The 24,381-nt window shown below is 47.1% G+C and overlaps 1 protein-coding gene across 2 annotated transcripts in view; it reads right to left on the reverse strand.

The window, feature by feature from the left end:
* Positions 1–236: 236 nt before the first annotated feature.
* The window catches only part of anp32a (acidic (leucine-rich) nuclear phosphoprotein 32 family, member A), a 38,559-nt gene continuing 14,414 nt past the window's right edge, over positions 237–24,381 (reverse strand). The window contains exons 2-7 of one of the 2 annotated variants that reach the window (XM_038812986.1): positions 15,591–15,740; positions 12,921–13,043; positions 7,999–8,197; positions 7,088–7,218; positions 3,154–3,223; positions 237–1,389 (exon numbers count right to left, since the gene is read on the reverse strand). In XM_038812986.1, coding sequence (XP_038668914.1) covers positions 1,334–1,389; positions 3,154–3,223; positions 7,088–7,218; positions 7,999–8,197; positions 12,921–13,043; positions 15,591–15,740 — 729 coding nt within the window. In that variant the 3' untranslated portion in view covers positions 237–1,333. Of the gene's footprint in view, positions 1,390–1,828; positions 3,224–7,087; positions 7,219–7,998; positions 8,198–12,920; positions 13,044–15,590; positions 15,741–24,381 lie in introns of those variants that run through there. The other variant, XM_038812985.1, reaches the window with a different exon arrangement.

Genomic DNA, 24,381 nt, shown 5'->3' on the forward strand with positions numbered 1-24,381 from the left:
ACTATTTGGCCCGTTGTGGACCATGCTGCTTCTTTCATTAGTGCAGCCCTCACAACCGACGGCCCACGCCCATCCCAACATCCCCATCTCTTCCTTCACCGCCCTGCAAAGTTCCCCATTCCAAGCAGTCAATTCAATTCCGTTCGGAAAGTTACCATTTTAACCTGCTTCCACCACCCTTGCGGACAGAGCATTCCAGAGAGTTAAACTCTTTAAGAAGTCACAGAAATTGTATGTATGTATATATTAAAAAAAAGGATTTATTGAAACTGTTGAATGACAAAACAGACACAAAACTAAAGGTTTGGCTTTGACGAGAAAGAAAACTGCAAGTGATCTTTTGTACAGATGAAATATTGGACTCCGGAATACAGTCACCGTGGATATGAAAGTAAAACTCTGTACATTCAACTGGGCATTTTTTTCCCACCCCCAAGTCAATTTTACTGACTTCATCAAGATAAGAAAATACCAATTCTGCATTAGTAGTATGCCCTCGAATGTTTGAAAACATGCCCATTCAACACTACATGCTATTTTTATTCTTCTGCATAATGAGGCTTGTAAAAAAAAAGTCATCAAAGTGTACAGCCGGAGGAGGAGGAAATAAATGCAGGTATTCTTCTCCTCTAATGGTATTCAGAGTATATTTTACAGACCACAAAGTAGTACCCGGGTGCCGGGAAAACAAGATTGTGAAACGTAATATCTTTTATTACAACTGTGCATTACAATCCAATCAGCGATTCAGACTATTATTGAAAAGGGTGCCACTTTCAGAAGTCAATCTATGAACTTGGTGTGGGGGGGGGGGGGGAAAGAGAACGGGAGGGACGGGAAGAGCAAGTGAGTTTTGGTCACTATTTACAGAAATCTTTACTCACATCTACAATAGCCAGGTTGGGATTGGGGGGGGGGGGGGGGGCGAGAAGGAGGAACAAAAATCAGCTTATTCACTTTCCAAAAATGGCAGCCATTTCCTCCAGCATACAAGCACACCCTCTTTTCTGTGTGTTTTCTTTAGAATATGCTATTTAATATATGTTGCCGTGGAAATAATTTGGGATATGATTTATAATGGCTGCTCCACCCATATTTTTATTTAAAAAAAGAGGAAAAGAGACAATATTGCTCAGTTTTGGGCTTTACCCAAACTGCAACTTGTCCAACTTCACAACAACGGGGGGGGGGGGGGAACCAAACAACAAATTGAACGTCCCAGAGCAGCGGAGATGGGAGGTTTTGACCGACTCATCATTCTCCACAGCAACATTAGGCAGGGAGGGAGAGAAACAGGTAAAAACAATCACAGTAGGTAACATCTGAAATTCATTTAATCATCTTCCTCGCCTTCATCTTCAGCATCTCGTTTTCCTCTCTCCTTTGCACCTATATTGAAAGAGAGAGAGAGAAGAGAGAGAGAGAGAGAGAGAGAGAGAGAAAGAGGAGAGGGGGAAGAGAGACACAAGAGAGAGAGAAAAAAAATTATATTCCAGTCAAGAACAAAGTCTACTCAATATTCCACTACAACCCACTTCCACCAGACAGCTAATATTGCTCCCTGTAACCCTCTTTTTCTATCCCCCACCTACCCGCCCCAATCTTTCTGTATATGTGGAAATAAACAGTAACAAATGGGAACGTTGGGCATATTGCTCCTCCTCGCTGTCGCTCAGCAAGTACCGTGACCAAACATAGCACCTTCATGACAACCTCGAATTTGATCGAGTAACCCAATTGGAGGTGAAAGACATGAGCTTTTGGTTATGTTTGGTTTTGACAGAAGAAGTCTCAAATTGTGTACAAGTATTTATTGAGACTGTTGAATGGGGAAAAAAAGAGACACAAAACTAAAGATGTGGCCGCAGCGTTCATGTGTACAGACGAAACATCGACTGAGGATATAATCACCCCGGATAGGGAAGCAAAAATCTGTACAGTCACTCGCCATTTTTGTCCCAAATCCAAGCCAGTTTTGCTGACTGAGGTTATGTGGGCATGTACAGCAGGAGGAAATAAATAGACATTTCCCCACCTCTATGGCACCCAGATTGTATTTTACAGACCAAAAGGTAGATGGGTGCCAGGAAACCGTTGAAACCCAATATCGTTTTTCCGACTGTGTGATCCGCTACCGATCATAGTTCTGGTGATGATCAACTTATTGTTGATCTATTACAGATCGGCTATCTCACGGTCAACTGATTTCTAAAAGAAAACTCTTCTCCCCACATGACACCTTGACCAATGTCCACTTGTGCGTGTAGCTTCAAGAAGCCTAATGTTCTTGATCAAGAATCTTTTTGACATTTGATATTTTTTCAACACTTCCACCACAAATCGCTGACACTTTCGGCAGCAATAGTCTCGAGCGACCTACCAACTCCCAACTACACAGCCGCAAACTTATCACCAATATTTCAGAGCAAGACCAGAATACAAGTCTTGACAAAAAGGTCTATACCCAAAAATAACACCTTGCCCTTTCTGAAGCGAATCACCGTGTAGTTCTAGCATTTTGATTCTATTAGGGAAAGGAGGCCATCCAGTTCTTTGAACCCATCCCACTATTCAATTAGATCATGGTTGCCTGCCTCACAAAGCCAACTTGGTTCTTAACCTTAACATGCATGCCCAACAACAAAACCACCCCCCTCCCCTGCAGGATAGAGAGATGGAAATTACTCCCATCACCCCCTTTGTTCATCTTAATCCTCGTCAATTAGATCACCACTTAATCTTCTAATTTTCATGGGAGTACAAACCTTTTACACCAAATAGAACTTCAGGCAACATGTCCTTGGATTCTGATAACATTCTTATGAGCCCCACTAAAGAAATAATATGCCTACGGTTTGAGGTTCAGGTGAAAGCATAAAATGTGATCCAGATATGAAGCCAGATTCCAAATTAATAAATATATCAGATTACACCGCTCGAAATCCCCCTCATAAATCAGACAATGCCGCTTTAATCAATCTACTTTAGAATTGCACGGCAGGATTCCTAATCATGTTTATTTGGTCGGTGCATCAAAAAAAAAATACAACGAGCAATAGAATACACAGGCCAATCTCAAATCCTCGTCGCTTAGCAACGCCCAACCACAACCATCAAAGAGGCACGGCACATATCAGGAGCCCCGATACTCACCCGATTGCTCTTCCCCCTCCTCCTCTTCTTCGTCTACCTCACCATCATTGGCGTCCTCTTCCTCGTCCTCCTATGAACATGAAGACAGCCCTCCCATTACTGAGTAGCAACAACATTACCCAAACAGACTGCTCAACGTGATCGAAGAGTTCAAACCCCATTGCCCGGCTTAAGTGCGCAACAGGCTACATTTACAGTAGCACCTTAATCACAGCAAAGCATACTTCACGGGAGCGTTATCAAACAAAAACCAGCCTCATAACATGTTCAAACAGATGATTAGGCAGCAGGTTTTTAAAACAAGGTGCAAGAGGCGGAGACGTTCCGGGGGAAATTCCAGAGCTTAGGGCCCTGGTATCTGACGGCATGGCCACTAATGGTGATCTAGGCTGGAGGTAAGCGTTGCATCTCCAGGGGTGCTATCTTTTGGGCCAGATTTAACCGAAACGCACAGCTCTGTATTCCAGTAGTTCAGGTGGGTATAAGGAAGGCCCGGAAGACAGCGGCAGCTTTTTCCAAAGTGAAGATGCTCCCTCCATGCCAAGCACAAAATGGCTAGTTTGTCCCAGGGCAGAGAGTGTGTGGGCACTTTTGACAGCAATTCAACATCCCTAAAACAGTCGAATGTCCCGGAGACTCGAGGGGGACAGAAAAACGCAGATCGTTTTCCAGACAACTAACTTACTGAAGCACTGTTCCTTCGCCTCAGCTTTCAAACCAAACAAGAACCATATTTACATACCATAAAGAACAACTTCACCCTCTTGAGATTCCAGTCTATTCCCAATGAGGCTGGAATCACTTCATCCAAACACAGCAACACAGTAAAAAGTTTATGAAATGCAATGACTTTATTATCAACCAGCAACCTCCTGCTACACAATTTTAAATGACCACAAACGCAATGTAAAACCCATGGCTCAACCCCATTCTGGAGGAGAATCTCTCATTTTCCCCTCTCATGAAATGGCTCAAAGAAATCCCATGCTGTAATCTAATGGAAACTTTATAATCTTAATTCTGATGAAATGAAGGCGCTTTGCGAATCAGAATAGTCATGCTCCTCCTAACCTGCCTCTTGCACATTCTACCATTGTAATAGTTCCATTAATGGCGGCTGGATCTCCAACTGTTGCTGTCAGGCTGATTCTACGTCACATGCTCAGAACCAGTGGGGAGAAGCCTTTGCCATATTAGCACAGATTGCAGACTGGTCCCAAGGGTGAAAGGTCATTGTTTAGTAGACTGGGTCACGTGGCACCTTCCTACCCGCCCCCCACCCTCTGTGTTAAAGCATTGTTAATCCTCTTTTAAAGTTTTTTAAAATTCATTTACGGGATGTGGGTGTTGGTTAGGCCAGAAGTTATTGTCCATCCCTAGTTGCCCTTCAGAAGGTGGTGGTGAGTTACCTTCTTGAACTGCTGCAGCCCTGGAGGTATAGGTATACCCGCTTGGCTGTTAGGAAGGGAGTTTAAGGATGTTACTCCAGTGACAGTGAAGGAACAGCAATATATTTTCAAGTCAGGGTGGTGAGTGAGTTGGAGGGGAACCTCCAGGTAGTGGGGTTCCCAGGTATCTGCTGCTCTTGTCCTTCTAGATGGTAGAGGTTGTGGGTTTGGAACCTCGGTGAGTTACTGCAGTGCACCTTACGACTGCCACTCTTCGGTGGTGGAGGGTTTGAATATTTGTGGAAGGGGGAGCAATCAAGCGGGTTGCTTTGTCCTGGATGGTGAACTTCTCGAATGTTGTGTGTGTGTGTGTGTGGGGGGGGGGGGGGGGGGGGAGGGGGTGGAAGAGGAGAGAAGAGGAGTTACTTGCCTGCTCCTAGCCTCAGGCAGCATGTTGGCGCAGTAGTTAGCACTGCTGCCCCACAGCGTCGAGGACCCGAGTTCATTCTTGGGCCGGGTCACTCTCCGTGTGGAGTTTGTACATTCTCTCAGTGTCTGCGTGGGACCCACCTCCACAATTCAAAAATGTGCAAGGTGGGTGGATTGGCCACACTAAAAATTGCCCCTTAATTGGAAAAAAAACATTGGGTACTCTAATTATTAAAAAAAAAGGATTCCTAGCCTTCTACCTGCCCTGATAGCTACAGTATAAATATGACTAGTCCAGAACAGTTTCTGATCAATGGTAACCCCCAGATTGTGGAGGATTCAACAATGGTAATGCCATTGAATATCAAGGGGCAGTAGGAGATGGTAATTTCCTGGTACTTGCCTGGTGCGAATATAAGCTGCCACTTGTCAGCCCAAGCCTGGACATTGTCCAGGTCTTTCTGCATTTGGACATGGACTGCTTCAATATCTGAGTCGTCACGAATGGTGCGAACTCATCCGCAGTCATTCGCAAACATCCCCACTTCTGACCTTATGAAGGAACGGAGGTCATTGATGAAGCAGCTGAAAATGGTTGGTCTAGCCTGAGGAACTCCTGCAGTGATGTCCTGGAGCTGAGATGATTGACCTCCAACCACCACAACCATCTTCCTTTGTGCCGGGTATGACTCCAACCAGTGGAGAGTTTCCCCCCCCCGCCGATTCTCATTGACTCCAGTTTAGCTAGGGCTCCTTGATTCCATACTTGGTCAAATGCGGTCTTGATGTCAAGGGCAGTCACTCTCCTCACCTCTAAATTCAGCTCATTTATCCATGTTTGAACCAAGGCTAGAATGAGGTCAGGAGCTGAGTGACCCTGGTGGAATCCAAATTGCACGTCCGCGAGCAGATTATTGCTGAGTAAGGGCTGCTTGTTGGCACTGTTGATGACTCCTTCCATCACTTTGCTGATGATGGAGAGTTAACTGATAGGATGGTAATTAGCTGGGTTGGATTTGCCCGGTTCTTGTGTACAGGACACACCTGGGCAATTTTTCCACATAGCTGGGTAGATGCCAGTGGGACGGAGTGGTGGGTGAAGGGGGAGCAGGGAGGAAGCAACACCAGAGAGAACCGTTGAGGCACGTCAACCACTGGGAGTGCAAGTCTCTGAAGGCAGAAAATACAATCTATGAAGAAACGAGTTTGAGCAAGTTGACTTAAGATAGAGATGGCAATGGAGTGGTGACAGCACGGTCACACACTTATTTTAAATGATACTCGAGATTTGAGCCGAAGGTCAGTGAGCATCAAGACAGCATTTCAGCTTTTCCGGACTAATGTTTTTCCAGTGGTCCAAACTTTTGATTTCGCAGCAACCATGGGACATTGAAAAGGTGCCCTATGAACACAAGTTGCTGTTGAGTTTCTGGGTCTCAGGATCAGTGGTCAGCTCTGAAGCCTGGTCCTGACCAGCAGTGAGGTAGACCCATTATCTAATTGCTCAATGTCTGCAAATGGAAAAAAAGAAAACTTGCATTTATACAAGTTACACGAGTCCCTCAAGCGCTTTCACGTCCAATCAAGTGCTTTCGCTGCGTTTTTACTGCTGCCGTAGAGGAAGCCCAGCAACCCAGTCAATTTGCAAACAGCAAACTCCCACACACAGCAACGAGATACCAACTAGTCATTTCGTTTTTTAAATGATGGGAACCGAGGGATGGGCCGGCCAGCAAATTGGGATGAAGGTTCCTGTTCTTTGAACCATGGAACCCAAGGGGGCAGATGGGGCCTCCCTTTCATCTGACGATACAGCGCTCCCTCGGTATCACACGGAAAACAGACCATGACAGGCACATAGTGGGTATGCGAATAATCCCTCAGTTGTGGTGTATAATGAGTTGCTGTATTCGATTGGAATAAAAATCGGTACAGCTAAAAAAACTGCTGTTCTACAGGAAAATGTATATAACCCAATTTAAAGTGAAAGAGGAAGGCTATATTTATACAGCACCTCGTTACACTGTCCCAAAGGACCTTGGTATGAATGGGTACTTTTTCAAATGGCGGTCCGTGATTTGTTGTGTGTGTCGGAGCTTTACTGCACTGAATCATACCTCTTCCTCTACGCTGAGAGCTTCGTCCTCCTCCCCGTCTTCCTCCTCTTCATCCTCATCCTCTTCCTCCCCATCTTCATCATCATCCTCTTCACACTGAACTGCATCGTAATCCTCCTCTTCGTCAACTTCTGTACATTGAAAAACAAGGAACTAATTAAATCAAATGCAAAACGTGAAAGGAAGCCCATGATCTCTGAATCATACATTAAATCCACAGCGGAAGTTACAACAATGCCATCCAAATCTCTTTAGAATGTGGGCATTATAAAATACACATACATGATCCAAGCTTTGACCGGCGTGATGCTGAGAGAATTGGGATTGTGCAGCATATTCTTGAAACTAGGTCAAGCAGCTGCTTCTCCACACTCCACTACGTCAGACTGAATTACTGATAATGACCAAACAAGTCCACTCAGAAGGCAGATTTTTACAAAACCCGCCCATAAATACATCACTTGAAACAGATGACTATACATTATCTCACTTCTTTGACTCGCCAACACTAAACGCATTCAAATAGTCATTGGGTAGACACATGGACAACAAGGGAATAGTGTAGATGGGCTTTAGAGGGGTTTCACGGTCGGCGCAACATCAAGGGCCGAAGGGCCTGTACTGCGCTGTAATGTTTTATGCTCTTCCCCCACACAACGCAAACCAACCTCATTTAAAAGCAAGATGAAAGACAGAAAATAATAATAATCTGTATTAGTATCACAAGCAGTCTTACATTAACACTGCAATGAAGTTACTGTGAAAAGCCCCCTAGTCACCACATTCCGGTGCCTGTTCGGGTACACAGAGGGAGGAAACCAGAGCAACCGGGACAAAACTGGGGCACTGTTTTCACAACAGAAGGGAAGGGAAGAAGACAGGAGTTTAAAATGACAGAAATCTCAAAGTACCATCTTCCTCCTCGTCATCGTCGTCTAGTCCCTCTGCGTACACTTCAGTGTCCGAGTCCGGTGCTTCTTTGTCTTCACGATCGTATCCATCTAGGTACGTCAGTTGCGGGAGAAACTTGAAAACATTTTCTCTGTAATCGTTTAGGTTTGTTACCTCGCAATTGAAAAGGTCTAGACTCCGCAGGTTATCCAACTTTTTCTGGTGTAAGAAAAACAAAAGGGGAGGACAAAACCCAGAGAAGTTAGGTTCGAATTTGGGTCACAACAAGACAGAAGAGACAGTTCAAATCCTCCAAACATCCAGTCTACCATCGGTGATAGAACTTAAAAAGATACTCTGGATGCACATCACAAGAACAATTGACCAAATGTCCTACTTCTTCTGTCCCGTGATTGTTGCGACGATTGGAATATGTTAGGAAAATTGGTTCAAAGCCGGGGGTTAGAATGTTGTTTGATTAAAAATAATTCTGTTCTGCAGGCCCTGGGTGGTTTTAGCAGCCAGCAGGTGAAATTGACAAAGAAATGTGTTTTCAGTCTGGGTTAATGCATCCTGGTTTTGCATGGAGATGTCTCTGGGGAGATAACGCGCTTTGCAGCCTGCAGAGGCAAGTGGTGTTCCAGCCTAGGGAAGAGGAGGTCATTGCTGGGTAGAGCCAAGGAAGGGAGAGGCATTTTGAAAGCATTAGAGGGGAAACTTTGGAGAGAGGAGTTGAATTCTAATCTGCCTGATGCTGAGTCCACAATTCTCCCACAGTAAGATAGATTGAGTGCGCTCTGTTTCCCTTTGTGTTGTTTAATGGGAAATTGAGTAGTAGAGTTTTAAGGTGCAAATTGTTATTTTTGAATGTGAAGTTAAAAAGTTTGATAGTGTAGTTGTAATAAAGTTTGCTTTAAAATAACCAAACACCCCATTTCTTCATGCAATCACTCCTGGAGTGAATCGTTCTTTCTGCCCAGTCTTTCAAATAAAATAAAATATTGGGATTTTGGTCCACTAGCCATTGTTGGGGTCTGGTCTGGGATTGTAATATTCGGAAGAAAATTAGTTTTTTTCCATAGAATTTACAGTGCAGAAGGAGGCCTTTCGGCCCATCGAGTCTGCACCGGCTCTTGGAAAGAGCACCCTACCCATGCCCACACCTCCACCCTATCCCCATAACCCAGTAACCCCACCCAACACGAAGGGCAATTTTGGACACCAAGGGCAATTTATCATGGCCAATCCACCTAACCTGCAGATCTTTGGACTGTGGGAGGAAACCGGAGCACCCGGGGGAAACGCACGCAGACACGGGGAGAACGTGCAGACTCAGCACAGACAGTGACCCAAGCCGGGAATCAAACCTGGGACCCTGGAGCTGTGAAGCAACTGTGCTAACCACTATGCTACCGTGCTGCCTAACAGAGTTATATTTTTCTTTATTCTTGCATCGGGTTTGGGCATCACACCAGCAATTTTTGCCCATCCCTAATTGCCCTTGAACCGAGTAACTTGTTAGGTAATTTCAGAGGCAAGTTACGAGTCAACCACGTTGCTGTGGGTCTGTGAGTCACACGTAGGCCAGACTGGGTAAGGATGGCAGATTTCCTTCCTTAAAAAGGACATTAGTGACTCAGATGGGCTTTTAAGCATCAATTAATAACGGTTTTACAGTCACCGAGACTGACTTCATACTCTAGGTTTATTAATGGAGTTTAATTCCAGCAGCTGCCATGGTGGAATTTGAACCCATAACCGCAGAGGATTAGCCGGGCCTCTGGATTACTAATCCAGCAACGTTCCTACTATGGTTAGTCTTCAGTAACCAGTCTGGTGGTGGATCTTTACCTCCATCGACTTATATCTGAGCTATACACTGGAGTAACCCGAGATACCAGGCTCAAGGAATATGGATGGTGCCAACACTGCAGATGGATAGGGGCTGGAAAGGTTCACTGAAGGCAAAAGGCTTCTGCACTGCGAGGTTAATAACTATTATAAATTTTTAAAGATCCCAAACCTTCTTTGGAGGAATGGCGTTTAATCAGACCGTTTGCGCCCCAATCCAAATGATATACATAAGCGATTTTCTTATTCAAATATATGTAACAGGCTTCATCTTAAATCCGGGTTTTTCAAACTCTGGGTCGCGGCCCGCGGGAGGGTTTCGGGAGGGTCATGGAGTGATCAGTTGTGGCGTTCCCGATCGCGGGAAGAAGTCTCCAACAGCTGCTCCCGGTTGTTAAGTTTGCCGGTCGCGGACAGTCCTTGATTGGTAATGCCATTTGGGGGGGGGGGGCAGGCTGGGCTTTATACTGTTCACCGCGCCTGCACAGGGGGTGGGGACTGATGGACGTCCAAGTGGGAGCGCGATGCTAACTGTGGTGGCCCCAGCTTGGAGCTCCTCTCCCGTGCTCCTGCTCTGCCCGCTGCTCAGCTCGTCCCCCCACCACCGATTGACAGTATAGAACATACAGCGAGTCAAGCCCTCACTTCCACCCTATTCCCAGAACCCAATAACCCCATCTAAACTTTTTGGTCACTGAGGGTAATTTATCATGGCCAATCCACCTAACCTGCAGCACGGTAGCACAGTGCATAGCATTGTGGCTTCACAGCGCCAGGGTCCCAGGTTCGATTCCCTGCTGGGTCACTGTCTGTGCGGAGTCTGCACGTTCTCCCCGTGTGTGTGTGGGTTTCCTCCGGGTGCTCATTTCCTCCCACAGTCCAAAGACGTGCAGGTTAGGTGGATTGGCCATGCTGAATTGCCCTTAGTATCCAAAACGTTTAGGAGGGATTATTGGGATAGGGTGGAAGTGAGGGCTTAAGTGGGTCGGTGCAGACTCGATGGGTTGAATGGCCTCCTTCTGCACTGTATGTTCTATATGTCTTTGGACTGTGGGAGGAAACCCACACAGACACGGGGAGAACGTGCAGACTCCGCACAGCCAGTGACCCAGCGGGGAATCGAACCTGGGACCCTGGAGCTGTGAAGCCACAGTGCTACTGTGCTGCCCTATGTGACCTGCGGCTCCGTGGTCAAGCTGTTCGACGGCCTGCACAATGGCCGCTTGCACTCCTGCGACATGAAGTACTGGTCGGGAAGTGGACAGCGGTCGGTGACTGGGGTGGATGCTGCTGCTGGACAGCGAGAGGGAAGCCAGGCCAGGCTGGTCAGGGAGGAATATTGACAAATAGGCCAGTCAATACGGCTGACAGATGGCAACACTGGAAGAAACCTACAGTCATCACTTTGTGTCGCCACTCTCTGGCAACCAGGAACTAAGTTCTTTTGATGAAAATAGAGCAGGCGACTTGGATGTTTGGATAGAGCAATGCAGTGAAACCAGCAATGTCACAATAAGTTACTTCAACTTGTCTAAAGTCATAGTTCATAAAGTCAAAACAAGACTGTCCTTTTTTTTCTCTATATGTTTAAATTTCTAAACAAATCGGAATATATTTAAAACAAACATGTGTGTGTAAATTTAAGGGTGCGCATGTTCAACTAAAATAGTTTTGATTTTCAGCAGTAAAAAGTCATAAACTTAGAAAAATCAGGTATTGGAAATAATGTTTCAAATATTTTTAAAAAGGCCAGGTGCGACCGGCCTTTGAATATGAACGATGGAGTCATTCCGCCAGAGGCAACAGCGGAGAGGTGGGCCCGGCATGTACACGCCCATCCGTCAGTGCTTTGGGCGCAAAAATCATGGAGGTGGGATTCCTCCATTTTGTAGATGCCCGCAAGCAAGCAACAGGACTGTGAAGAACTGAAGATGGATTATTTTGTAATAAGGGAGAGGACCCGAGACAAACAGGCCAGGATCTCACAATTGAATCTGCTGGAGAGAGCTTCTCAGGAGAGTCCACAAAGCAGTGCTGGTGTGAGCTGTATCCAGAGCAAAGGGACTCTGACGAACAAACAATCAAGAAACTAAATTCGGGAACAAAGCAATAAAAAGATGATTTCTTGACGTATAGCTTTAATTAGATATAGATATAGAACAGTACAGCACAGAACAGGCCCTTCGGCCCTCGATGTTGTGCCGAGCAATGATCACCCTACTCTAGCCAACGTATCCACCCAATACCAGTAACCCAACAACCCCCCCATTAACCTTATTTTTTTAGGACACTAAGGGCAATTTAGCATGGCCAATCCACCTAACCCGCACATCTTTGGACTGTGGGAGGAAACCGGAGCACCCGGAGGAAACCCACGCACACACGGGGAGGACGTGCAGACTCCGCACAGACAGTGACCCAGCCGGGAATCGAACCTGGGACCCTGGAGCTGTGAAGCATTTATGCTAACCACCATGCTACCATGCTGCCTTGTTTGCCAATGCAAATCAGAATGCAAAGTCAATGTGTGTTATATGCAGGGAAGTACTGGCAAATGAAACTTTAAAACCCTCAAATCTTCAAAGGCATTTGAAGACTAAACATGGCGGGTTCAAGGACAAACCTCTTGATTTTTTTCAAGGGATGCAGCGAGAACATAAACCATCAGCCAAAGTCCTTTGGAGAAATGTAACATTGACTGACGAAGCAAGTGAGATCGTGAGGACTGTCGCATTAACGGTAAGAAATAATGGTGTGTCGCGAAGGTCCACCAGTTGGTAAAAGTGGGTCCCGAGAAATATTTTTTGAAAAACAGTCTTAAATAAACAAAGTTTTGAACTATTGCTCTTTTCTTAAAATTAAATGTAGTTTTTAGAATAAATCCCACCAAGTAAATGATAAATCGGAGATAAACATCCAGTGAGAATAAGCAGATGATGAAAGCAGAAATTTATCAAATTCAGATTCTTCTGCACATCATTATTTATAACTTTATCAATATCGACAACCCAGAACCAAGGAGAGGGAGAATCTAATGCTGTCATTTCAGATATTAATCATGGCTCACGGCTTGGGCGCACAAGGTACTCACCAGAGGTTCTATTGTGCTGAGATCTTTGATTTTGTTGCCACTGAGGTTGAGATGCGTGAGGTTCGGACATTTTTCTGCCAACACTTCTAGACCCCCTGAGATTCTGTTATCACTTAGTTCGAGCTACATGTAAATACATGAAATATCGGACCGTTAGCATTGATTTAAACTAGAAAAATCAGTATAGTTTTAACCTGGGAGTAAGGAAAGCGACAGTACATAGGAATTAGGAGTTGGAGTAGGCCTTTTGGATGACGGCAGATCAGTCTGCGGCCATTCCTCCACATTCTGCTGCCCCCCAATAATTCTTGATGCCTTGTTAAGTCAAGAATCTATCTAACTCGGCCTTAAAAATATTCAATAAACCTATCTCCATTGCTCTCCGAGGATAGAATTGCAGATTCACAACCCTCACAGATAATATTTCCATAGAATCCCTAGTGCAGAAGGAGGCCGTTTGGCCCATCGAGTCTGAACCAGCCCTCCGAAAGTGCACCAAGCTAGGCCCACTCCCGCACTCTATCTCTGGTACCCCACCTACCCTGCACATCTTTGGACAATGGGAGGTAGTGGTTTAGTGGTACTGTCACAGGACCAGCAATCAAGTCACTGGATTAGTAACCAGAGACCCAGAGTGATGCGCTGGGGACCCAGGTTCAAATCCTGCCACTGCAGATGGTGAAATTTGAATTCAATAAAAATCTGGAATGATGACCATGAAACCATTGCTGATTGTCGTAAAAACCCATCCGATTCACTAATGCCCCTTTGGGAAAGGAAATCTGCCGTCCTTACCTGGTCTGGCCTACACTCGACTTCAGACCCCACAGAAATGTGGTTGACTCTTAACTGCCCCCTCAAGGGGCAATTAGGGATGGGAAATAAATGCTGGCCCCAGCCAGCAATGCCCATGCCCCATCTCCGGAGCACCTGGAGGAAACGCACAAACATGGGAAGAACGTGCAAACTCCACAGTTACCCTGGTCGCAATTCTCCCATCGGGAGACTAAGTCCCGACGCCGGATTGAAAACCGGAGTGTTTCACTCCAGCGTCGGAGGCCGCTCCCAGCCCCCTATTCTCCCACCCCCAGGGGGCTAGGAGCGGCGCCGCGTCATTTACGCGCGCTGGGCCTTGGCGCAGAGTAAAAAGCGGCACCGCGTAAATGACGTCACCTGCACACGCGCAGGTTGGCCGGTGCCAACCCGCGCATGCGCGGTTACCGTCCTCCCCGCAAGAAGCTGTCGGATGGATCTTGCGGGGCGGCAGAGGAAAGGAGGTCCTCCTTCAGAGAGGCCGGCCTGCCGATCGGTGGGCACCGAACGCGGGCCAGACCCCTTTTGAGGCCCTCCCCGGTGCAAGAACCCACCTCCCCGTCCCACAGGCCGCACCCCCCAGCATTCTCAGGCTGTTCCTGCCGGCAGAGACCAGGTGTGGATGGCGCCAGCGGGAACCTGTGTTGGGCAGGCCGCTCGGCCCATCCCAGCGGCCAGCCGTGACTCTTACTGCATCAGGTTTTTGGGGGGGGGGGGGGGGAGTGGGAGAATCGCATGCGGGTGCCGGGGCGGGACTCGCTCGCCGCCCCGGCGGTTCTCCCACCCGGCGTGTGTGTGGGGGGGGGGGTTCCGCCCCCTAGGTGGGATTTGACTGGGCCCCTGGTGCTGTAAGGCAGCAGTGGTAACCACTATCCCACCGTTCTCATCTCAAATGGGAAACCACTTATTTTTTAACTGTGTTCCCTAATCTCCCCCCCACCCCCCAGGAGAAATTCCCTTTCAGTATCCTGGTCAAACCCCTTCAATTACCTCATGTGCCTCAATAAGATCACCGCTCAATGTTCTGAAGCTTTCTTGGAACTGGCCCAGCGAGTTCGCACCTCCATCCCAGGAATGAGCCAAGTGAACCTTCTCTGAACTGCTTTAAATTCATTCATATTCAAATATGGACCCCCCCTCACTTTGGCAAACTGGGATCGGATCTCCGCGGGGCATCAGGTATTTCTCTGCCAAACGTTTCTTGAGTGAATACCAAGGTTTTAATCTATCGCCACTGGAGACAAATTTCATACCGAAGAAGAGGTCGAGGAAGATCATCAAGTCAAGTCTACATCCCTACTAGTCACTAACAGAAAGGAAATTGGATAGAACAGTTTGGCAAGTTCTTTGGTCCAGGATAATTGGGGAAACATGTGCGGTGGGGTGGGGGTGGAAGAGAAGAAAGATGTTACAGCTGTAAATAGAAGAGGTCATCTTATGAAGAACAGTTAGAAGCACAAAAGTGGAGTCTCTCTGAAAGCGGATGGGCAGGTTAATTGGGCGGTGAAAAGGCATATGGGATGTTCATCTTTTATTAATTCGAGGCACAGATGACAAAAGCAGGGAGGTCATATTGGAGTTGTACAGAACTTTGATGGGGCCACAGTTGGAATACTGTGTGCGGTTCTGGTCGACGCAATATAGGAGACAGTGATTGCATTGGATGGGGTTACAAAGGAGATTCACCCGGATGTTGTCTGGGATGGAGCATTTAGGTTATATTTGGGGAGGGGGGGGGGGCCTTAGATAGGGTGCTCTTTCAGAGGGTCGGTGCAGACTCGATGGGTCAAATGGCCTCCTCCTGCACTCTAGGCATTCTACAATACCGCCAAAAGCAATCAGAAAGCATTTACCCACCTTCTTTAACTTGTTTAACTTTGGTAGGTTCGCAACTGACAATAAGCCTACGTTGATCGTGCTAAGGAATTCCAATTCTTCAAACTCATCCGAGAGGCCCTCGATTTTACCTTCATTGGAGCGACAGTTGTCGAGAACAAGTTCTTTCACCTGGTAAGACAGATGCAAAACAAACTAAACACAAACTCTGGAAAACAGGTTTTCACAGCCTTCACGGAAGCTCACATTAACAACAAAACAGCACAGGAAGCCTCGACAAGACAGCAGCTTTCAAACCGAGGTGCGGGGGTAGTAACTGGCCTTTTACATCCTCAGACACACACGAGCAAGTCCACAGAGTTGTTGATGCTCTGGTCAGCCTCTGCTCGGTCTGACACACCGGGGACTCAATGCTCTTGGAGAATTCCAATAATCCTCTTTCAAAACCCTCGGAGCACAGATACAGATGAAGACTTAATGAAATGAAATGAAAAGAAAATCGCTTATTGTCACGAGTAGGCTTCAATGAAGTTACTGTGAAAAGCCCCTAGTCGCCACATTCCGGCACCTGTCCGGGGAGGCTGGTACGGGAATCGAACCGTGCTGCTGGCCTGCTTGGTCTGCTTTAAAAGCCAGCGATTTAGCTGAGTGAGCTAAACCAGCCCCTAATAATAGGGCAGTTGGTTACTCGTGTAGTCATGAACTTCATCAGGAGATTGCTTTATAGCTCTGAAGTACAATTTAAAAATGATTTGCTCAACCAATAGCTAACGATGGAGGGAAGGGAGAAACAGTAACAGGAGGTGTTGTGGTGCAGTGAGGTCGTCCTTGCTGGTGAGCCAGATGTTCTGGTTTCGGGTCCCAGCCCAGGACTTGATGGTCAAGGAAGGGGCGTTCATAACGCAACCAAACAGGTCGAGTGCGTCAACCTGCAAATGCTTCCAAACACACCAACAGCTGGTGGAAAGAGCGGGAGACACTCCTGGTCAGCCAAGTAGGATGTGGAGTGGCGCCCCTCAAGCTATAAGCCTCTGGCTGGCAATAGACTAGTGACATCTTCCAGGAATTACTAGCTGTGGAAACAGACAAAAGTCAGCCTTAATGTGCCACTAGGTGCAGGAAGAGAACTGGCATTTGAGTTACAGTATAATAATAATAATCTTTATCAGTGTCACAAGTAGGCTTACATTGACACTGCAGTGAAGTTACTGTGAAAATCCCCTAGTTGCCACACTCCGGCGCCTGTTCGGGTACACCGAGGGAGAATTCAGAATGTCCAATTCACCGAGCAAGAACGACTTTCGGGACTTGTGGGAGGGAACCGGAGCACCCGGAGGAAACCCGTGCAGACGGGGGGGGGGGGGGGAAGAGAATGTGCGGAGTCTGCATAGAGTGACCCAAACCAGGAATTGAATCCGGGACCCTAGAGCTGTGGAGCCACAGTGCTGCCATGCCGCTCCCGACACCTGTTGCCAAACCGCACTGTTCGTCATGGTGGCACAGGTTGGCCCACAGACCTCTGGGCATAGGACGTAGGACCAGGAGTGGGCCATTCGACCCTAAAGAGCCTGTTCTGCTTTTCAATAAGACCGTGGCTGATTTGGTTGCGTCCTCACCCCCATTTTGCCGGCAGCCCCTCATGTGCCTTGGTGGCCTAACCGGGACAAGGGACTCATCCACATACACGGCGGCCTAAATCTTTGTCTACCCACAGTTGTTTCACAAAGAATGAAGATGGGTGGAGTCTACCATTCAAGTAAAAGACTGACTGTGGAATTCTGAGGATACAAGTTGGGAGCACCAATTCGACAAATGTTTCTCATCACGCTGAGCAGTCATGAAGAAATACATGTTTATTGTTGAAGAGATACATGCTGTTGAAGCTTCTTGTCTCGCACTCAGCAGGACAGACACGAATGGCAATTGTTTTTTTGTTTTTTTTTAAAAAAAGTGCAACAATTCATACACGAAAAAGCGGCGTTGACTGGTTGGCAAGTCGATTTAATTGGTCGAGGCATTTCCAGGGTACACCTGTCCCCCACAGAATCTTTTATAGAACAGAACACTTGTTTAAATTGCAAGTAAGGCGCAAGGCCTGGACATGTTCCTTTTGCCTTCAGAGGTTAGTTTATCGCAAGAATAAGCGAGGTACACTGCGAGCCTTAGTCTTAAATTGACTATTGGTACAATTCGCAGCGCATTTAGGATTGTTCAGCAAGTGCTGTCCATTCATAAAATAGGAGGGCAAGACAAAAGAGCTTCAACAAAATGTATTTTCTCAGCCATACTCTATATTAACAACTATACGTTTGAGGAATTTTGCAAGTACACACGCTGGTTGTGTACTGCCAATACTCTGCCTTTTCGAACAACTATCACGTCTAGAGAATAGCAGCGAACTGACAAAGGTAGCTGCTGTACAATAGACCGATAAAAGGTGCTACCCACGGGATTGACAGGAACATACAGACCAATCAGCATATGGATTGCTCCTGTCCAGCCCGCTTTAGTGCGAGGAAATCTATTTAGTAACAATTTACCAACTCAACAGAAGAAACCACTCCAGAGAAAGTACTACTAAATTTATAGACACAAAGTTGAAGCATATTTGACCAAATCTTTGGCGTAAACTGCTCCGAGGGAAAGGATGGTCTCAAACGTCATGCTTCTTGATTAAATCATTGGATTGCTGCAATATCAGAGTCTAACTGGCTGTAAAGATTTCCGCAAAAAAAGAAAATTCACCCCATTCCAATGTGCTGTAATGCCAAGAAGATATCACATTTGTCCTTTCAATAAGGCCTCAGTTGCGGGGTGGGGAGGAAGAAAGGGTGACAGAGTGAGAGAGAGCGAGACACACAGACAGACGAGAGCGAGACAGACAGACAGAGACAGAGAGCGAGACAGATAGAGAGAGACACAGACAGAGAGGAAAGGGCTAGTCACAAGATAGATAAGCAAGGACTGCAATTCATGAAGCTGAAACCGATGGTGTGAATGGCCTCTTTCCTTGCCATAAAGCTTCTACAAGACACGAGTCAAAGTCTTCCTCATCCAGGGGTAGACAGTGGTGTGTAATGGTAATGTCACTGGACTAGAAATCCAGCGGCCTAACCTAAAGCCCTGGGGGCACGGGTTCAAATCCCACCAGCAAATTTTTACGTCAATAAATAAACCTGGAATTGAAAGCCACCCTCAGTCATGTTGTCCATGAATCTATCACCAATTGTTGTAAAAACCCACCTGCTTCATTAATCCCCTCTGGGGAAGGAAATCTACCATCCTTCCCTGGTCTGGCCTACATGTGACTCTAGACTCACAGCAATGTGTCCGACTGAAATGACCTAGTGAGACACTCAGCTGGAGGGCAATCAGGGCAGCACAGTGGCACAGTGGTTAGCACTGCTGCGTCAGGGACCCGGGTTCAATTCCAGCCTCAGGGGATTGTCTGTGGAGTTTGCGCCTTCTCCAGTGTCTGCGTGGGTTTCCTCTGGGTTCTCCGGTTTCCTCCCACAGTCCAAAGCGGTGTAGGTTAGGTGGGGTGACAGAGATGGGGAGGCGGGGGGAGCGACGTTGGGTGCTCTTTCAGAGGGCCGGTGCAGACGTGATGGGCTGAATGGCCTCTTTCGGCACTGTAGGAATGACAAATGCTGGCCCAGCTAGTGGCGCCCACATTCCATGAAAGATTTTTTTTTTTTAAACTTAACTCCTCACCAGCCAAAAGGCAATGGTAGAAATGCCCTCTGAACAATGAGACCTGAACCTCAAACATCCAAAACACTGGAACAGTTTTACTTCTGCCTGTTGGAATGACAGGGCTCCCAAGTGAAGCTCACCAATAAACATAATCCTAAACTACAGTACTCAGAAACATCAGGCCAAGGATCAATAATCAAGGTTTCTTGGTTAAAGAAACACCGATGTTTTGTCTTTTCTTCCTTATTGGAATGCCAGCATTTACCGGGACAGGGAGAAACATTGCCAAACTTCCTCTGGGAGATCCACTTTTGGTGGGACCCACACTACAGCTAAGGGCCATGATCTATAGGAAAAGCTTTATATGGTAGAATTAATTCATGCTTCATGCTCATTTAAAAATATATTTTTTTTTAAAAAAAGAGTACCTAATTCTTTTTTTTCCCCCAATTAAGGGGCAATTTAGCATGGCCAATCCACCTACCCTGCACATCTTTGGGTTGTGGGTGTGAGACCAATGCAGACATGGGGAGAACGTGCAAACTCCACGCGGACAGTGACCCGGAATCGAACCCAGGTCTTCGGCGCCGTGACGCAGCAGTGCTAAACCCTGCATCATCGTGCTGCTCCCACGCTTCCTGCTCATATCCCTAACCACCTTGCCTTTGCTGTGATCCTTCTAACCTCTTGGCTGCCTTGTGTAGGCAAAGGTGCCTTTGCCTTTCGCTCGCTGTTTCCCCCCAATGGGTTTGGTAATGGAAAGCAACACGACAGGACTTGATTAATAAAGGCGATCAGGGATTATGGGGAGAAGGCAGGTGAGAAACATATCAGCCATGATTGAATGGCGGAACAGACTCGACGGGTCAAATGGCCTAATTCTGCTTCTATGTCTTATGGTATTCAGTTGCAAGTTGCATAGAAAGGATATTCTAGCTCATGCAGATGAAATGACCTGATGTAAGTTTTCTATCCTGTTGTTAAGGAACTAGCTCAGATTGCTGTCCAAGGTAGCTAAACCCAATGGTCATGCCCCAAATTCCAATCTCACTGGGCCATTAGGTGAAGCTGGCATTAGTATCACTATCAATAACAGAGGGAGCGTCAAAGGCTCCTGCCACATGCTGGAGTGTGCCAAAAGCCGAGGACACCACAAGACAGGAAACATTTTTAAAAACCATTTAAGATTTCTCTTGGCCGAATATCGACAAGGCAGTTCCTCGGCTAGAGTTTTGGCTCTTCGCTGTACATGGGGAACTTGGACATTAAGGTAGCATTCACGGGTGTTTCATTATGAACAGGAGTATTCTGCAAACCAAAGTCCAAATTTCTGATCGAATTCTTTTCTGACATTGTGGGGCAAATCCCCAACTTGGTAACCAATAATAAACTATTATCTGGACACGTACACCTCGCACAATTCTCTTTGGATTTCTGATGTCGAAGCTGTACCTTTCAGGAAAAATAAAATAATAATTGCTTATTGTCACAAGTAGGCTTCAATGAAGTTACCGTGAAAAGCCCCTAGTCGCCACATTCCGGCGCCTGTTCGGTGAGGCCGGTATGGTAATTGAACCCGCGCTGCTGGCATTGTTCTGCATTACAAGCCAGCTGTTTAGCCCACTGCGCTAAACCAGCCTCGGGTGAAGCTCGAGAGCTCTTTGCAATGAGACAAACGCAATGTAGTGAATGGTCTCGACAATCTCATGGTCCTAAAATGAAGTGGGGGGGGGGGGGGGGGGGGGGGAGAGAATCTCTCCATCTCTGACCGTTCCAGAACATTTTATAGCCAGAGGTATAATATCAGAAACACAGCAGCCAATTTGCACATAGTAACGTGATAACGGCCTGATAATTGAGAGTGTGGTTGATGTTGGTCGAGGATTTGCCAGGGCAGCAGGAAGAACTCCTCGCTCTGTGAAATACTGCCATGGGATCTTTTACATCTAACCGAGGGTGCAAACTGGACCGTGGCTTAATGGCTCATCCAAAAGATGGCACCTTCAACAGTGCAGCGCTCCTGCCGTACTGCACTGGAGCAGATGTTTGTGCCCCTGGTGGAACTTGACCCCACAACCTGCTGATCGAGGAGAGACGGTGCTACCCGCTGAAGTCCAGCTGCCCCCCCTGAACTTCTGTTTTATAAAAGCACCAAAATGCCGGAAATCTCTCAATACCGGACAAACATGATAGCGACCGAGGTTCAAAACAGACAAAGTCAAAGATCCTAGAGCCAGCCACCCAAGATCAACTATTGCCAAGGGCAGGTTAGCCTTGAAGATCTATCTGGAGTTTTACACTGAACAGGGCACAAATACTGGTGAGAAGGCAAAACTAAACTAAAACTCACCTTTCCTCAAGGATAAGCAGGCAAAACAGGATGTGGGAAGTGGTGATCGGGAGCGAGAGAGCGGGAGAACATGTTGACACAAGCACCAGTCAATTGTATGGAAAGCTATGAGGTAGCAATCTCAAACGCAGGGACCAAGGAACACATAATAAAAACTCTTGAAAACAAACATGTCCATGGCCTTTCTTCCCTTTAGAGGATTAAAAAAAAAAGCTCCACGAGCCTGCACCATCACTCAATAAGTTCATGGCCTGTCCTCTCCATCACCTGCTCTTCCCCGCCTGCTCTTCATATCCCTTTAAGGAACCTCAATATACCCAACAACGGATAAAACCCGCAGCTCTATGGACAGAGAAGATTCACAACTCTCAGGAAAGTAATTTCCCCAGGATCTCAATCCCCCGGCCAGCCCCTCAAGCCTGAGGCTATGACCCCTGACACTAGGCTCTTCAGCCAGCGGAGAGCGCTACAGCACCTGTCCTGTCAAACAGCCTTAGAATGGTGTACCTTCCAGCGCGACAGCAAATCATTCTTCTGAACTCCAGAGAACATCGACCCATTTTTACTCAATTGCCCAGCAGGGCCACCCTGTGTGACAGCTGTAATGTCAAATACAATTGCTTGGAATGGAAAGAGCAAAATCACGTTTGGCATACTTCATTTCGCTTCACTTATACCGCAGCTTAAAAGCAATGCTTGAAGCTCACGTTTATATCGGAATCAACAAATTCCGGAGCCTTAGGGTCAGGGCAAAGACCCTCAGGTTTCTGCGCCTCCTGCCTTTTCAACTATAGCTGAAATTACCGTCAGAAGTATTCTCTCATCTTCTCTTTCCCAATACCCCTACTTCAAAAGCAACACGAGAGCGCAGAGGGCAATCGAGACAAGTGTGTGAATGGGCCACTGAGAGAAGGATTTAAACCCAGGAGTTAACTCCAATTGATCCTGGACAGATCCATTTATGTTCAATGATCTTAGACCTATCACACAGGGCGGCCTGCTGTGCTGCAGCTTGGGTTAGCTCTTAAAATAAAAATGCACCCAGCCAGCAATCTCTCTCTCTCTTGCACTGTGATGCAGGCTACTTACAATGGGCGTTTTTACTCCAAGTTAATGCCCTAGATCCCCCACAATGCTGGAGGTTTCGACACCAGAGATGGAGAGAATTGCCACTGAATTACTACAGCGCAGAAGGATGGCATTCGGCCCATCGAGTCTTCACCGACCTTCTGAAAAGAGCACCCAACCTAGGTCTACCACACCCCCCCCCCCCCCCCCCCCCCCCCCCCTATCCCAGTAACCCCACCTAACCTGTACATCCCTGGACGCTAATGGACAATTTGTAATGGCCAATCCATCTAACCTGCACATCTTTGGACTGTGGGAGGGAACCCACAGACACGGGGGGGGGAGCGTGCAATCTCCACGCAGTCACCAAAGGTAGGAATCGAAGCCGGGTCCCTGGTGCTGTGAGGCAGCAGTGCTAACCACTTTGCCGCCTCGAATCCAGCTGTACTTTTTCCCTCCACCAGACCCAAAGCCATCAGCCGATCAAGCCCCCCCCCCCCCCCCCCGATTGCCGTCAACCCACTATTCTTACTGGATGAGCAGCAATAGAAATCCACGACACAGATACAATTAACAAGCACCAATGGAACACTTTGCCATTGCCCTTGATGTGAAAGGGTGAGCGAGCAAAGACACGATCAACCCCCTCCCCCACCAACCAAAATCTCAGGCAGTGGAGAATTTCCTTCCAACACCCATTTGGACTGAAGTGGTAGTTTGGAAACTCAAATCGAGGAGTGCCAAAGATCACTTTAAGTCATCAATGAATTGATCTGCCATTTTGCATCTCGCCTTTCCAGGTCAACGGCCCAAGGGGCTAAACCTGGGCAGAAAAGGCACCAAATCAGTAAGAGGGGGAACTAGGAGAAGTGATCATAAATTTGCTCAGGAAAGGTGACCTTAAAATCTAAGATCTTATGGGGCAGGCGGAGGGGCTTAACAAGGGAATGCCCAGAACATGGAACCCTGTCATAGGAAGCACAGCTGACATGGCAGGAGGTGAAAGGGACAGGGATTATACGCAACAGGATTCAGAGGAGGAATCAGCAGTGGCGTTTTGAGAGGGGTTGGGGAGAGCAAAAGAGGGGGTGAAAGAGAAAAAGAAAAGAGATTGCCAGTACAGCTGGAGGTGCGAACACTGACATGTTGGCGAGGTCATTGACGAAACCTGCATTTGGCGGGGGGGGGGGGGGAAAGAGAATCACTTGAACAAGGGACAAGCAGCAAGTCATTGGCTGCTAAAGGCTATAAGATCAAGAGGGCCACAAAACAACAGCGAGGTCTTGTGACGCAGTGGGTAGCGTCCCATCCCACCCTGGGACTTGCTGGCCGAGGCAGGTGTGGTCGTGACATGGCCAAACAGGTAGAGTGCCAGTCTGCACATCCTTCCAAACAAACCAGTGACTGGCAGCAAGGGCAGGAGGCACGCCTGGTAAGCCATGTCTGGTGTGGAGCCCCTCAAGCTACAAGGCCCTGGCAACAGACTAGTGACCAGCTCTGGGAAAAACCTTGTAAAGCCCGCTTGTGCACCACTAGGTGTGGGAAGAGAATTAGCCAGGTGTGATGTTTACCTGGTATAACATTACCAATCCACAAACCCCGTTAGAAAATTGGCCGAGAGCTGAAGGCTCGGGTTAAAGTCAAGGAGGGGAATGTAGTTGTTGCACCATTCTTATTTGAAAGCTATATGTAGAAACA

The sequence above is a fragment of the Scyliorhinus canicula genome, chromosome 12, assembly GCF_902713615.1.
Source record: "Scyliorhinus canicula chromosome 12, sScyCan1.1, whole genome shotgun sequence".
Classification (NCBI taxonomy): Eukaryota; Metazoa; Chordata; class Chondrichthyes; order Carcharhiniformes; family Scyliorhinidae; genus Scyliorhinus; species Scyliorhinus canicula.